This window comes from Mercurialis annua, linkage group LG5 (assembly GCF_937616625.2).
Source record: "Mercurialis annua linkage group LG5, ddMerAnnu1.2, whole genome shotgun sequence".
In the NCBI taxonomy this organism is placed as follows: Eukaryota; Viridiplantae; Streptophyta; class Magnoliopsida; order Malpighiales; family Euphorbiaceae; genus Mercurialis; species Mercurialis annua.
Window position 1 is genome coordinate 40,739,305 of NC_065574.1, and position 15,443 is coordinate 40,754,747.

The following is a 15,443-nucleotide window of genomic DNA, read 5'->3' on the forward strand; positions in this document are numbered from 1 at the left end:
TTATGTGTGTAAAAACCTATTCATTCATCTACTTATCATATATTGTTAACCTTGAAGAATAGGATTGAGCACACTATAAGATGCCAAGTGCATTAGAATTTTATAGCAAATATACTTTACATGAATTTTCGCCATTATCAATTCTCTCTGTTCACTGCTTAGATTTCAATTCATTAACCCTTTCTTCAGTAGCCTTTAGTGCCTTCCCATAGATGCTAATCAACTGCAAACAAAAATACGAGCATTACTGTTTCATACATCCAGCAATTAAAGCAGACTAACTATTTCACATGGAAATCTTGCAAGTTTTGTAGAATATTGCCGGAAATTGCTACCGTATTGTGCTGTAAACGGGTGTGTGCTGGAAATCCTACCTTAAATTAGTCTCAATTTTGCACATGAAACGATATTTTTTATAAAAAGAAGCATTTCCGAAACAGAAACAAAACGCCAGAACATTGTGCTCGATAATTTTCCTTACAACATAACTTTGTCTTTTACCAGGTTGACTTTTTAATGGTTAAGAATTACTTTAATACAATTGTGATAAGCACCAAGTAATAACCACAATTATCATAGAAAACACCGTAGGATGCCCTCTATCACCGTCTGCAAGTCAGGATTCTAGTTTAAGTCTATTCTTTGTTACTGAGACATCAAAAAAATGTAATACCTCGTCAACCTCTTCCGGAGTGATTATGAGTGGAGGAGACATCATTATGTTATCCCCTGCAACACGGACAAGCATTCCATGCTTCTGACATTGTGCTCCAAAATATGCACCAATACCTGCAGGTTCATTCCCACAATAATTAATGACATTATGTAGTAAATAAATTCTCAAATGCAAATCCTGTCTATGAGTCGGTTTTGAATGTATAGGAACAGAAATATGCTTTTTAATTTTAGAAAAACAAAACTTTGAAATTATTTTCTTCTTCATCAGAGTATTCTTTTGCCAAATAATATATGACTTACAATGTCCTCCTGTTTTCATGATCCGAGAGTTATTCAGGAGCAAGATTGCAGAAAAAAAGTTTCAGGAAATGGATAATCACGCAAAAAGAGTGGACGGTAATATTTAAGGCTAATGGAAAACTGGAATGTAGATATAAACCTACCCCATTCAGCAGGAAATGGATCATTAGGTGACTTATTATCGGCAAACTCTGTACCAAGAATCAAGCCTGTTCCCCTAATCTGCAGCACTCCAGGGAAAAAAAGAAACAATCGGATACTTCATTACCTGTAAAATACTCTATAAAAAATAAGATAAATGTTTCTGACAGAAAGTGTACCTCCCCTATGATAGGACTGTCCGAAAATGCTTTTACACCATCTTGAAATTTCGGGGCAATTTTACTTACTTGCTCAGGAATGTTTCTCTCCCTGCAACGAATTATAGCTTTAACTCAGCCACATTTTGCAACAGAAATATGCTTATTGTTGACCTAACAGCTAGAGTAAACAATTTATACTAATATATAATTATCATTGCCAATATGGCGTCATAAATGCACAACTATCATGCACCAGTGACGGCTTGCCTCCTTGAAATTTTGACGGACCCGGACTGTTCTTTAGTCTTTATTCTCAGAATAAAACACTTATTTGGATTATATATGTTTTGTGTATCCAGGGATGGAACCTATGCATTTGAATTCTCGTTCAAATTTACAACAGAAATACAGAAAGAGATTTACTTGTATATCTTGAGCGCTTCGATAGCAACAGCACATGATACAGGGTGACCCGAATAAGTGAATCCATGAGAAAAGTTTCCTGATAAAGATATTAGGTCAGGCTCTACATAGTAGTGATGATAGAAGACAAGTTGATGAGTATCATCAGCATACCAAGTTCGTTGCTTTGAGAATATACAACTTCTGAAACTTCTGGGCTCACCATAATAGCTCCAATTGGCATATAAGCAGAAGAAAGTGCCTGTGAAACCAAAAACAGAGTGCAATTAGATGGAAATACTGGCTTAGAATATGAACATAATATGGAACGAGCTTCTTCAGCCTTACCTTTGCTACAGATACAAGATCTGGCTTAATGTTGAATGCGTCACACCCATACATTGTCCCAAGCCTTCCAAATGCACATATTACCTACAGTAAACAGAAATGAAGATGCAAGCTTCAGAAACTGTTAGAATAGCAGACATAAAATAGTTGATAATAGAAATAAAATCATTCAGTACCTCGTCTGCAATAAAGAGAATGTCATATTTTTTTACGACAGCTTGAACCTGCAATATGTATAAATTTTTAAAATAACTAGAAAGCCTACTAAGGAGAATGAGCACGCGAAAGAGAAAAGAATGTGAAAACACTATACACTATTCAGTATAGAATTGCCCAAATAAGTAATTCCTTACAACATTTATAACGATCAGTAGTGAGATAAATTTTGCATGTTTCATATGTTTTTCACGTCATAAGCTCCAAAAGGTGTTTGAGTAACATAGGCATTTTGCCTGATTGAAGAAACAAATTAGAAGTTTTCCCTATCTAACATGTCATTCCACATTTTAAATCAAACATATTGACAATTCCATCATAAAAGCATCAAACCAGTCATCTGCCAGTTATAAACATATCATCTCAAGCCAAAACAATTATTCGAACAACATGTTGAAAGACCATCATAAAGCTATTTTTAACATAAAGCATCAAAGCAGGCAAATACATCTAGAATATTCCCTGTCAAGGAAATCGTGATTTAGCAACATTTTTTACCTTTTCAAAATAAGTTGAAGGAGGAGGTATAACGCCTCCTGCTCCCATGACAGGCTCAGCGATAAATGCAGCAATCTGAAAATGAGCACTACAATGGATGAGCAAAATAAACAGACCAAATTCTGAATTGAGTTTTGACAGAAGACATTTAAAAATAATAGTTTACCGTATCTGGTCCCTCTTTTAGGATGAGAGTTTCCAAATTATTGGCCAATCTGGTTGAGAACTCCTCCTCTGACTCACCTGAAACATGAATCAGCAAGACTATCAGTAAAGTTTCTCATCATAGCAAATATTACAGAAGAAAAAAATTACAAACAACCTGGAAGGTGATAACGCCAGTAATGAGGACAGTCTGTGTGCAATACAAATGGAGCAGGAAGATCAAATTTTTGGTGCAATGCTGGAAGCCTGTGATTCATATTTCATGAGTTGACAGCACAGGATTTTCATAAGAAAAACACAAATTTTTATTAAGATAATAGTTGCTCTTAAATATTCTTACCCAGAAAGACTAGCTGATATCAAAGTTGAACCATGGTACCTGTGAGAATGCGAAGGCATTACATTTTGAGATTAGGAGAAATGCTGACAAGGAAAAAATAAATAGAAGATTATCAATTTGGTTGTTACGATTTTGCTCGAGCTATAAACTTCTTCTTATTTGGCCTTCCAAGAGCATTGTTATAGTACCACACAAGCTTCACCTGAAAAATGAGTAAAAGACATGATTTATTATAAAGAAAAGGGTTAATGCCTTAAAAATTCCCGACCTTTCATCCCCTTTCAATCCTACCCTGACGTTGAAAATTTGTCAATTGTACCCCATTTTGTATTTTTTTCATTTCAATTGTAACCTGAAGCATAAAATTAATCTTTATTTATTTGACAAAAGTTTAAAAGAATTCTTCAAAAATGGTCAATTTAATAGAAAAATTAATCTAATGCAAAAAGGATCAATTTAGAGAATTTTTGCCAAATAAAAAAAGGTCAATTTTATGCTTTAGGGTACAATTGAAATGAAAAAATACAAAAATAGGGTAAAATTGACTGATTTGCAACGTCAGGGTAGGATTGGTTTTTTAAGACATTAGGCCTAAAGAAAAAAAAGGAAGTGCTAGTTTGCTAAGTAGAAATAATATAAAAAGGTAGAATACTACTATCAACATCATTGTTAAGTGTTAACATTTTCAATAAACAGAAAAATATAGCAATATAAACCTCTTACTTGTTTCGTATCCATGTTTGTTTTGGTTATTAACTTATTATATGCTTACTCTGCAGTCTGCACAAATATGTTTCTTTGAAAACCAGCGATACTATAAATGATTTTTTATTTCACTAGTTGATGTCATGAAATAAACATACGCCAAGCCTTTGTTAATTTGTATCCATTTGTTATCCACAAGTTAGTGAGAACTCCAGTTCAAATGCAATATCATTTACGTTCCTTAAGAGATTATATATAGGTATAATTGCAGCAGCAGCGGAAGTAACAGAAGTAACTTTAATAAAAATGCTAAAGGAAATGAATAAGAAGTGAACCTGAGTGTCATTGGCTTCTGATCCACTATTTGTAAAAAAGGCTTTTGCCATTTTTCTTGCTGTAAATGTTTCCAGAAGTTCCGACGCAAGATCCTGTCAGATAGAGAGCACTGTCAGAAGAAATTCCATCAATATATTACAATGGTTGATGCAGAAGTGCCTAAGAGATGGAAAATGACAAGCAAGTCATATAACACGCAAAGTATATTGATTTGTGAAGAAGAAAATATTTGAAGTAACCAAGCATGAGATCTTAAATCTTTAAAAATATTATCACTCTTTTGAACATGGAAAAGGTCTAGATGCAAATGATTTGTTTTCATAAGGAAATGAAGGGAGCTGTTCTTAGATCATGCAAATTAAGTTCATCCGTGGTATAGATAACTTATAAAGCAAATGTGCATGAAGTAATTAAATTTAAATCCAGAATCATTTCAATATGGAAAGGCAAAAAGTAGAAAAGCACCAAAGAAGGCTTTGTAGTACGATTCCAAAATGAGTGGTAAAATGGCAACTTATTCAATTGTTTTGTTGCAGCAGCCACAAGTCGTGGTTCATTTCCCCCTGCATATTGGCAACAACATCAGAATTCGCCTTCCAATTGTTTCAACAAGTAAATAATCGAGACATAGGAAAAATGTTGGTAGTGTTCTTCTAACTCTGCATATTCAAATCACCATATCCTATAGCTTGACTTTAACTGACTAGACAGAACTCCCAAAATGTAAAGGACAAGTTCTGCTACTACCATCATTTAACATTTTGAATCAACCATTATAAGAGATGTCTCTAGAGGATATCTTAATGTATTATGATAGAGAAATTTAAAGATACCATTTCATTAAATGGCTATAAGCTTGTGTTTGGATTCACATATCATTTTCCCAAAACAAGTCCAACATAGATTGGCTGTCATCAAAGTTTCAGCTACTTTACATCATTTTCCCATCACTTCAGAGAAGTCCAAGAAATACAGATCAATTACACATTTAACCCACACCCAGCCTCCTTGTATCCTACCTGTTCTTCTAGAAGTAATTAATTATTAAGGGCTAAATGAAAATCACATTTGTCAGCCTTAATTTATGGATTCCAAAAGATGCCCAAATATTCACTTTTTCTGGGTACACTGTAACTACCATTAACAAACTTCTCATGGCCTCCAAATTTTGAAGTGCAACAATGTCATAGCGATATCTATGAAATAAACAATTCACCTAAAAGAAATAACTTCTTTTTATTAATTTGATATGAAGGACACTGAAAGGAATAACTTCTTTTTTTCATTTTAAATATTTGGAATAGGAGCTTGTGACTTCTACTCCTGACTCATTAAGTGAATTTAAACGCCATAGTGAGGCTCCAACAATAGTTATCATCATACCCAATTCACCTAAATTAGGTGAAGCTCCAACAATAGTTATCATCATCTCTAACAGACCCCCACACACGCCCTTTGGACTTGAAGCGTGAACAAGAATAGACCCACTTTATCTTATGCTTTTAATTAATTAAATGGGGATTATACTCTAGACAATTCGATCACAGAGACCCTGATACAATGTCACATAAGCAATTCACTTAAAAGTTCAAACTCTTAGGGTGAAGCTTCAAGAATTGTTATGATTATATGTAACAATTTACAGCAGAGATAGAATGTATATAAAGGAGGTTTGTATGAAAGGAGATTACCCAAGGCTGTGCACCAGAGACCAGCAAGGGAATCGAGATACTTGTTGCCATCAATGTCATAAACATAGCTACCCTATATGATTAAGAGTTAGTTATATAATTATGAAGAGAAATAATTGAAGATGGTGAAAGAATATATGATACCTCAGACTTGTCGATAACTAGAGGATTCAAATCAGTAGACTGCCAGCCAGCAGTGAAAGGTGCCAGCATACCATGCCCCTTGAAACTGAAATAATCAACAAACATGAATAAAAATGCATCGAAACGAAGAAACGATTATAAGCCTAGAGTAAAGCATACCCTGCACTATCCCCTTCCCTTAGCAGAGATGCGTCGGAAGCGTAAAATCTGGGCTGAAGGAGATGATTTTGTGAAGCATGTCTGGTGAGCTGAAAGACGAACAAAAGCAAAAAAGCTGCATATATCAGTTTATGCACCAACAATCATAATTATATTTCAATTTCAACATATTATAAGTTTCAATTTCACAACAAAACATTTGAATTCAAAGTTGAAGCACTGCTAGAAATAAAATGAATGTGGATTCATAAGATCAAACTTATAAACAAGACAAAATAAAACAGATACCTGGCTTGATCGAAGGAGGCTGCGGAAGAGCATGTTGACAGATTTTCTCAAACCAATCTGATTATCTCAATTATTTAGGACGACTCTTCCCTTTTATTCATCAGATTTTAGCAGCCTCTCTTCTAACGTATTTCCTACTTCAATTATTTTAAATTCGAACAAAGGATCATTTCACCCCCTCAACTTGGCACGAAATATCAAAAAAGCCCAAGTTCGTGAAATTGGATCACTTTTCCCCTGAACTTGGCAAAAACGTATCAAATTCACCCTTCCCCACTCTCACCTCCGAGAGTGAAAACACTCTCCTGTTTTTCATTTAAAAAGGTTTAAAATGGTCCTTTATATTTGTTCTACTTTTCAAATTAGTACTTATAAACTTTTAAATATCAAGTTTTTTTTATACGATTAAAAGTTTAATTATTGTATAAATTGCTATTTACAAATTTGAGGACCTTTTTACACTCTTTACGTCCTAACCTAATTAATTTGAATTTAACCCAAATCTAACCTAAATCTAGCCTTCTTCTTCACTGCTGCCATAGTCACCGCTGCCCATCCATTTGCTCGCCTTCCATCATTTCACCCACTTATCAATTATGAACACAATTAAATCAATTTAATGCATCATAACCACAACATAATAAAGGATGTGTTTATTTCTTAAACTTTGTTCTTCAATTTCCAATTTTTCATAGCTGAAGCACCACTGCCACCATCACTACCCAAGTGACAAGCCACCGTCTTCATTAATGGATGGTGCTGCTCCTCCGTCAGCAACTCGGATGCCATCCCCACCAGCAAATCCTAAATAAATGAACTCGCCGCCACCAGTTTCAAACAACCGATGGCGCTCCTCTTCGAACCGCTGCCCCTGCTCTACATTGAGCCTCCGCCACTAGTTTCAAAAAATTGATGGCGCTTCTTCACCTAGCGATGGCAGCTGCAACACCGGTTGAGAGATAGGAGATTAGCCGTTTTTTGTTGGTTGTTTATGAATTTAGCCCAGAATTTACTTGTAAATTATTTTATATGTTTGATTATTTTATAAGAGAAGGAATAAATTATTGAAAAGTTAGTTTGTTTGTTGTTAAGTTTTGATGGTTAGGTTATGGTGACTCCGTGGCGGCGGCGGCAGATGAAGAAGTGAAGAAGAAGGAGTGGGTGGATTAGGTTATTTGGGGTTATTAATTAGGTTAATTTATTAATTAGGAGTAATTAGGTTAGGTTAAATAAGGTTTAATTAGGTTAATTAAAGAAAAAGGGAAGAAAAGGTCCCTACTTTTTATTAATTAGAGTTTTAATTAATTAAGACTAATTAGGTTTTAATTCAAGTTAATTAGGGCTAATTAGGGTTTAAATTTCTAATTAGCTAATTTCACTCTCTTTTTTTGTCAGAAGGTTGAAACCGATCCGGTTTTGCCAAGTACAGGGGAAAAGTGATCCGGTTTTACGAACTTGGGCTTTTTTGATACTTCATGCCAAGTTGAGGGGGTGAAATGATACTTTGTTCTTTTAAATTCAATGTGAATTCAGTTATTTATGCACCTGATTTGTAAAATCAAATTTGGTAACTCTTATTTGAAAACTAAAGGCCTAATGCCTCAAAAAAAAAAAAAAAAAAAATTACACCATTTATCAAAAAAAATAAAAATAATTACAAAATTACATGTTGACTTTTTTCATTTACAAAAATATTAATAATATTTACAAAAATACAAAAAAATAAAAAATAATATCAAACATACGGTGTATACTATGGATATAATGTCAGTATACTAATAAACTAACATTATACCAAAATTATACCGACAATATACATACTGAGATTTTATTAATATTAAATGGAAATTTGCCAAAATTACATCAAATCGTATACTAAAAATTAAATTAATAATATACTAAAATTATACCAACAGTATATCAAAAGTGTACACATCAAAATATAATGAAATTTTATTATTACATCAACATTACACCACATCGCATACTAAATATTAACCTAACAATATACTAAAATTATACCAACAATATACAAATTCTCTAGTTCATTACCAACTATAGTGAAGAGTACATATAAAAAAAATATACATGTTATCAACTAGAAAATATATATAAAAATTTATAATCGATATACCAAAAATATACTGAAATTATACCAATAATAAACCAAATATTATTTTTAAATTATCTGATTTATAGTTTTAGTATTTCAAAATTATACCATAATTATACCGACATTATACAAATCGTACTTTTGTAATTAATTTTCATTTTTTGGTACTTTTGTAATTAATTTTAAATCAGTCGTATTTTTGTAAATAAAAAAAGTTTACTGGTACTTTTGTAAATATTTTTAAAATTTTAGGTATTTTTATCATCGCCCCAAAAAAAACCCGACATTTTATCTCCTTTTCAATTCTATGGTGACGTTGAAAACTGGTCAATTTTACCTAATTTTGTATTTTCTCGTTTTAATTGTACCCTAATTTTTTAATTTTTTATAATTTTTTTATTTAAATTATGAAATCATTTAATTAACTAAGTTTAAAAATAAAATTAAATTTATTTCATTCAAAAAAGTATAAATAAGTTTTATTTTTAAAAACTAACTAAAAACCATAATCAAATTAAAACTAATTTAAATTCTTAATTAGTTTAACTAAATCTAAATAAATTTTCAACATATACAATTAATATATGCTAGATATGGAGAATGTTTTTTAATTTTTTCCAAACAAAAAAAACGTCAATTTAATATTTCAGGGTACAATTGAAACACAAAAATACAAAATAGGGTAAAATTGACAAGTTTTCAACGTTAGGGAGAATTGAAAAGGAGCTAAAAGGTCGGGGTTTTTTCAGGCATTAGGCCAAAACTAAACCATTTGATATCTCACTTTTAATTTTGCAAACACTTACAGACTTCTGTTAAATTTGGGTGTTCAATTGTTAACAGAATTAAAAGTTGTTTGAAAATAAAGTACCTTTACACCTATCTTCCGGATAGGTAAAAAGTGATAAGGGATTAAAGCGTCCAATAATAATTTTTAAAAACATTTGTCCGGATGACGAGTTTGTGGTCCACTTGTTTAGTTTCAAGTTGGTTAGATCAATGCGTAGTTGTAAATGATTGAAACGTAACTAGCTTCAAGTAGCCTATTTTAGAAGTTTATAGATCAATTTGCAAGTTTGACGGACTAAATTGACCGTACCAAACTCATAAGGTTCCAGAAGTCGTTTTTAATATTTTCGAACGCTAAAATGAACTTTTAAACCCCTTGTGCTTGGCATGCAAGGTTTAATACGAATTTAATTTGCAGACTTCTAATGATAAATGTTAAACTTAATCTTAATTCTAATTAGACTTCTAAAAGCTATCACTCCACACACTCTCACATTCCTAATGCAATACGAACACCTAGTAAACCCGAGATCAACCTAAATCACTATAAATAGGATAATAAGACATCCTAGCTAGAGGTCGGATAGGAGAAATCAGGACGTAAGAAAAATCAAACACCAAACCCTAAAAAACCTAGTTTGCCCCCCCCCCCCTCCTCTCCGGCGCGAACACACCGGTTAATCAAACAAGCTAGAAGCGCTTTAATCATTCAAGAACACTCTGCTGCACATCGATCTGAAGTTGGATTCCAAATCCGGATCACCAGAAAACGAGCCAATGACTTACAACGGTACTTTTGAGTATCTAAATCTAAGGGTGAGCATTAAACGGTTAAAACCGAATAACCGAACCGAACAGAATTAATCAAACCAAAATATAATTTGAAAATACGGTTCTGTTACAGTCCGAATTTTTAAAATTTTGGCTATTCGGTTCGGTTTACGGTTTTGACAAAAAAATTACCGTAATAACCAAACCGACCGTATTTTAAAACTACATCGTTTTAAGCTTTTATATACACACATGTATATATCAAACTTGTTTATTTTTATAGTTTTAGAATAAAACGATAAATATAGATTTAATTTAAAGCACATGTACTCTCTAGGTTAAATTTCTCCATTTTCTTTCTATTTTTTAAAAAACTATTTTTTTAAACTGTTTTTTTTTTCTTTCTAAAAATTATACAAAAAATATTACGGTTTTCAACCACCGAACCGAAATATTTCGGTTTGGTTAGTACGGTTTTGATATAATTTTGGTTAATACGGTTCGGTGACCGAAATTTTTAAAAATCGAACAGTTTTAAATTTTTAGACGGTTCAATGACCGAAACGACCGTTGCTCACCCCTACCCAAATCTTCTTTCCATCACTATTTTATCTTGTTAATTTAGAACTGTTAGAATCAACATCTTAGATTGCATATTAGGCTATTTTGCTGTGAAATTGCCATAAATTGTGTTCTTGCCATGACTGTCATGTTTTTAAGTCTTTTGATATGATTGTCATGAAATTGACTTATAAATGTGTTTATAGGCTATTTATATATGTTTTTACTCGTCACATGTTGAAACTGTTTAATTTTAATACTTATATCGCATGCTTGCAGCTAAAATTGCGATGATTGCCATATTTTTAGTTGTTTTACCATGATTGCCGTGAAATCAGCTTAGAAACATGTTTTAAGGCTTTTGATCCCATTGCGTTCTAGAGTGTTTTCTTGTAAATTTTGATCGTTTTTAGTGTTTTTGCATGAAAATAGACCAGAATGACGAGTCCCCTCGACCCAGCCACGACGGTGTCGCCGCCGCCATTCCATAGTTGTGCCACTATTCATCCTTGTTCTTTGTCCTATAACGTTCCTAGACCTTCGAGATGCAATCTAATCGTATTTTTATATTTCTGAGTATGTTTGAACTCAGAATTAGGCCCTGTTTGATACCACAGACATGTAATTAGTTGTAGGATCTATTAGTACGTTATAATGGGTCAATTCTAATTTATTTTGGGCCCAAATTCCCAAACTTGTAATCCTCTATGCCAACCGGGCCTCGAAGCCCAAGCCCGCCAAGACCAGAATATTCCGTAAGCAATTTCGGGTTCGTTAGAACTCGAAATCGGCCCCAATTGGAATTGTTTGATCCATATCGACGAGATGAAGAACTTATTTATTCTGACCAAGTCCAGATTCCGACCATACAGACTGACGGACAACAGACATGTGCCAGACACTCTCGGTCTACAAGGTTTAAAAGTATCTTTAACCTTGTATGTATATCAATTGCACATGGGTATGATTATACTGTTTATACGCTTTCCAAAGCATGTCCAAATCCACCATTAACAAGCTAATGAACTCAATCACGTTAACTTAGTTAAATCCAGCAAATCACTTGGAAATCATAGGATTGCCATGAAAATGTAATTAGTTGTTGTATGAGCATTCAATATGACTTAATAAAATCAACTCACTTAGACATCCAGATTAGGTTTTGTGCATGTAAAATGATAAAGACCCACCTATCAAGACCCGATTTCACGGCATCGCAACCGGCGCTAGGGAACGGGAGTGGTTGCTCCGGAACCCGTAGCGAGCCACAAAAAACGACAAATAAACACATAAGCAGAAAACAACAAATAATGCTCGGGGCAACCGAGACTCCAACTATCATCTCATAGCATGCATAAAATGCTCGAAGTACAAATGGCATCAACATAATATAAATAACGTAGCAAACGCCTCACGTTAAACCATCCAACATCAGAGTATTGAAAACATAAATAACAAAATACAACAGACTTGACGTCTAATGACTAATGCGGGCTAGAATTAAAAATGTTGACTTCTTTTCTTGAAAACTAAACCTCTGGAAAAACAATGGAAGTCCACACCCTTACTCGATAAAACCTGAAAATGGGAACAACAACGGGGTCAATCGAAACAAAGTGAGTTCTACAGGTTATATCTAATTATTAAGTTTGAAAACCAGAACAATAATATGGAACCCTAAACATCAATTTCGTGATATACTATCATACCATCAAACATCCAAGTGATTGCGGCTCCCGAGAAATTAATCCATCGAGACGCTCCGTTAATCAAACACTTATTCCACAATTCAAATCATATTCCAAGGAGACGTGAAGCCCGATAATTTAATCTACCGAGTACTTCGCCGACTTCACTTAATCCCAAGTTGTGATGCCCCAGAAATTAATCAACCGAGTACATAACTAGCGTATAGCCCGAGAACTTAGTCCACCGAGTACTATCGCTAAGCCCAAGGATCGAGAATCTAATCCACCGAGCTAAACTTGTAACATCGGGTAATTTTAAGTAAATAAAATATGACACGAGGTCAAATTTGGACAATCAAAATATTAAAAATAATATTTAGAGATACGAATATTAAGAAAAATATTTGTAAAAGATTAAATTTATTTATCGAAAGATAATAATCAATTTTGACTATTTAAAATTATTAAAATTAAATCACGAGAAGTGATTTAATAAACCGGGAGTACATAAATTAAATTTAAACGTAAATTTAATTTATACGTATCCCTAAAAGATCTATTAATAGGCTTTTAAAATTTAAATTGGAAATTTAAATTTTAATAAACTGGTGTGGATAGGATTAATAAAACTAATAAAACTAAAAAATATCAATATGCGTCTCTAAATAGAGAGTTCAATGTTTCAGATTTTGAAATTAAAATATCAAAATTCGGAAGTTTCGACGTTAAATTAAAGGATACAAGTTATATATATATATATAGGCCTAATAGCCTAAAAAAATTCAACCTTATAACATTTTTTCGTTTATACCCTCACTTAGGAAAAAGTTCATTTATACCCTATTTTTGATTTTCCGTTTTCAACTGTACCTCAAAGAGTTAAAATGACCTCTTTTTATTAAAAAAAAACTCAAAATAATCTTTTATTTTTAACTTATATTCTAATTAAACATCAATGTTATTAACTATACAAAAACACATTCTCCTTCCTAAGAAAATTCAACAAATAATAATTTATTTTATATTAATTATCAATAACTTTTTAAAATTAAAAAATGTAAAAATAAATGCATTTTTTATAAAAAAAACCAACTTTTCTATTTTTTTTTCGGATCTCAGGCGAGAAGGAGGATTGGTTCAGATGAGGAGCTACTGCTCCTCGGAGCTATTGCTCCTCAGAGCTATGCTCCTCAGGTGAGGAGCTGTTGCTCCTCACGTGAAACTCACGCGAGGAGCTGCGGCTCGAAAAAGCAGCTGCTCCTCGTTTTTCTGAGGAGTAGTCATGCGCTACTCCTAGGAAAAACGAGGAGAAGCTGCTCCTTGCTTAAAGGGAGGAGCAGATTTGCTCCTCAGCTCTTCGCCTGAGTTTCAGGGGAGGAGTTGCTGCTCCTCGCCTGAGGAGCGACAACTCCTCCCTAAGAAGAGGAGCAGCAACTCCTCTTTTCAGGCGAGTAGGATCCTCCTCGCTTGAAATCTGAAAAAAAAACAAAAAAAAATTATTTTTTATAAAAAAAATTATCGTTTTTCAATAAATCGAAGGAGTACAATGGTTGGTTGGAAGTTTTTTATAAAAAAATTTAAAACGAAATTTTATCATTTATTTGAATATTTTTAAAGTTAAAGGATTTGTTTGTATTTTTTCAAATAAAAAAAAGTATAATATAACACTTCTGTTTGATTGTTTTTAATATTTGCATCTTTTAATTAATTAAATTGTCAAAAATTAAATTTTGGGGTATATTGTAAAATAAAAAAGCAAAAAAAGGGTATAAATGAATTTTTTCTTAGGTGAGGGTATAAACGAAAAAATGTTATAAGGTGTGTGTGTGTGTGAGAATCGGCAAAGTTTGTTTTAATCCCTAAACTTTTATATTAATGACTTTTCAATTTTTAAGTAATTAAATATTATTAGTTAGTATAAATTAAAATAAAATAATTTATAAATCCGAGCGATTAATTTTGGTGTCAATATTCGCGTAATAATTTTAAGAACTTACCGTCAGGTTTTTATGAAATTTGAACGTAGTGATCTTAGTTAAGCGGGACTGATTTAGACCTAATAAATTTTTTGAGATTTATTAAAAAGTGAAATATAAATCAGATGCAAATAAAAATTATATTTTTATTTGTTTTATATTTTATTGAATTTTTGGGAAAAGTTTCATGAAATTTAAAATTAGTCTCTATTTAAATTATGGACGACTAATTAAAAAATCTGAATTAAAATGACACGTAAGTCACTAAGGGTTGGTTTCGCTTTTAGCCAAACTATATACACAATTCACATGAATTGTGTCCAAGAGATTATTTATTTCATTTTGAAAGAAAATGATCACCTGCTTATGCTCTCAGTGGCGCAGGAGTTAGGGTTTCGACCCGTTCGATCCGATTTCTCGATTCTGCTTCTGATTTCTTCGATAATCTGCACATATTCAAGGTAATAATCGTTAATTTGAATTCGATTATTATTATTTTGGATAATAATTAAATTTATAACGTCGACCGTATCAAATCAATCGAATTTGAATCGGTCTAACGTTTTAACTGCGGATTAGGATTGGATTGTTATCGAATTGATGTTTTTGAATGATTCGAAGCGTCGAAACTAGGTCGGAGCAGTCCGAGGATGGACTGCACGTCGGCAGCTCGCTGTTGTACGAAGCACTGCAGTGCTGCACGAACGTGCAATACACTACACTTACGTGCAGCATTGGGCAGCTGCACGAATGTGCAATCTAACTTTGAACGGGGGTCTTTAGGAGGGCGATTCTGGGGGATCTTCGCCTATTAGGACAGTGTGTTGCCAGCACTCCGTGAATATTTTAAACAAACGTTTTTTAAATTAAAAGTAAACGTTTGAAGGTAAAAGTTTCAAATGATTATAAGTCTATACATTAAAATGATACGACGTTTTAACTGAGCTTTTTATTAATCAAGTGGATTAATGTT

At 32.8% G+C, this 15,443-nt stretch overlaps 1 protein-coding gene across 1 annotated transcript; it reads right to left on the reverse strand.

Annotated features, from left to right (window-relative positions):
• LOC126681126 (gamma-aminobutyrate transaminase 1, mitochondrial) lies at positions 1 to 6,718 on the reverse strand. The gene is made up of 19 exons (XM_050376526.2): positions 6,573 to 6,718; positions 6,285 to 6,373; positions 6,126 to 6,210; positions 5,982 to 6,054; positions 4,756 to 4,853; positions 4,290 to 4,382; positions 3,378 to 3,451; positions 3,250 to 3,288; positions 3,067 to 3,155; positions 2,911 to 2,987; positions 2,745 to 2,819; positions 2,207 to 2,254; positions 2,031 to 2,114; positions 1,857 to 1,944; positions 1,704 to 1,782; positions 1,299 to 1,389; positions 1,122 to 1,200; positions 674 to 789; positions 1 to 223 (listed from the first exon to the last, which is right to left on the reverse strand). Exons 1-19 carry the CDS (start codon positions 6,603 to 6,605, stop codon positions 152 to 154), a joined length of 1,482 nt encoding a protein of 493 aa, XP_050232483.1. The 5' UTR covers positions 6,606 to 6,718; the 3' UTR covers positions 1 to 151.
• Positions 6,719 to 15,443: the final 8,725 nt, after the last annotated feature.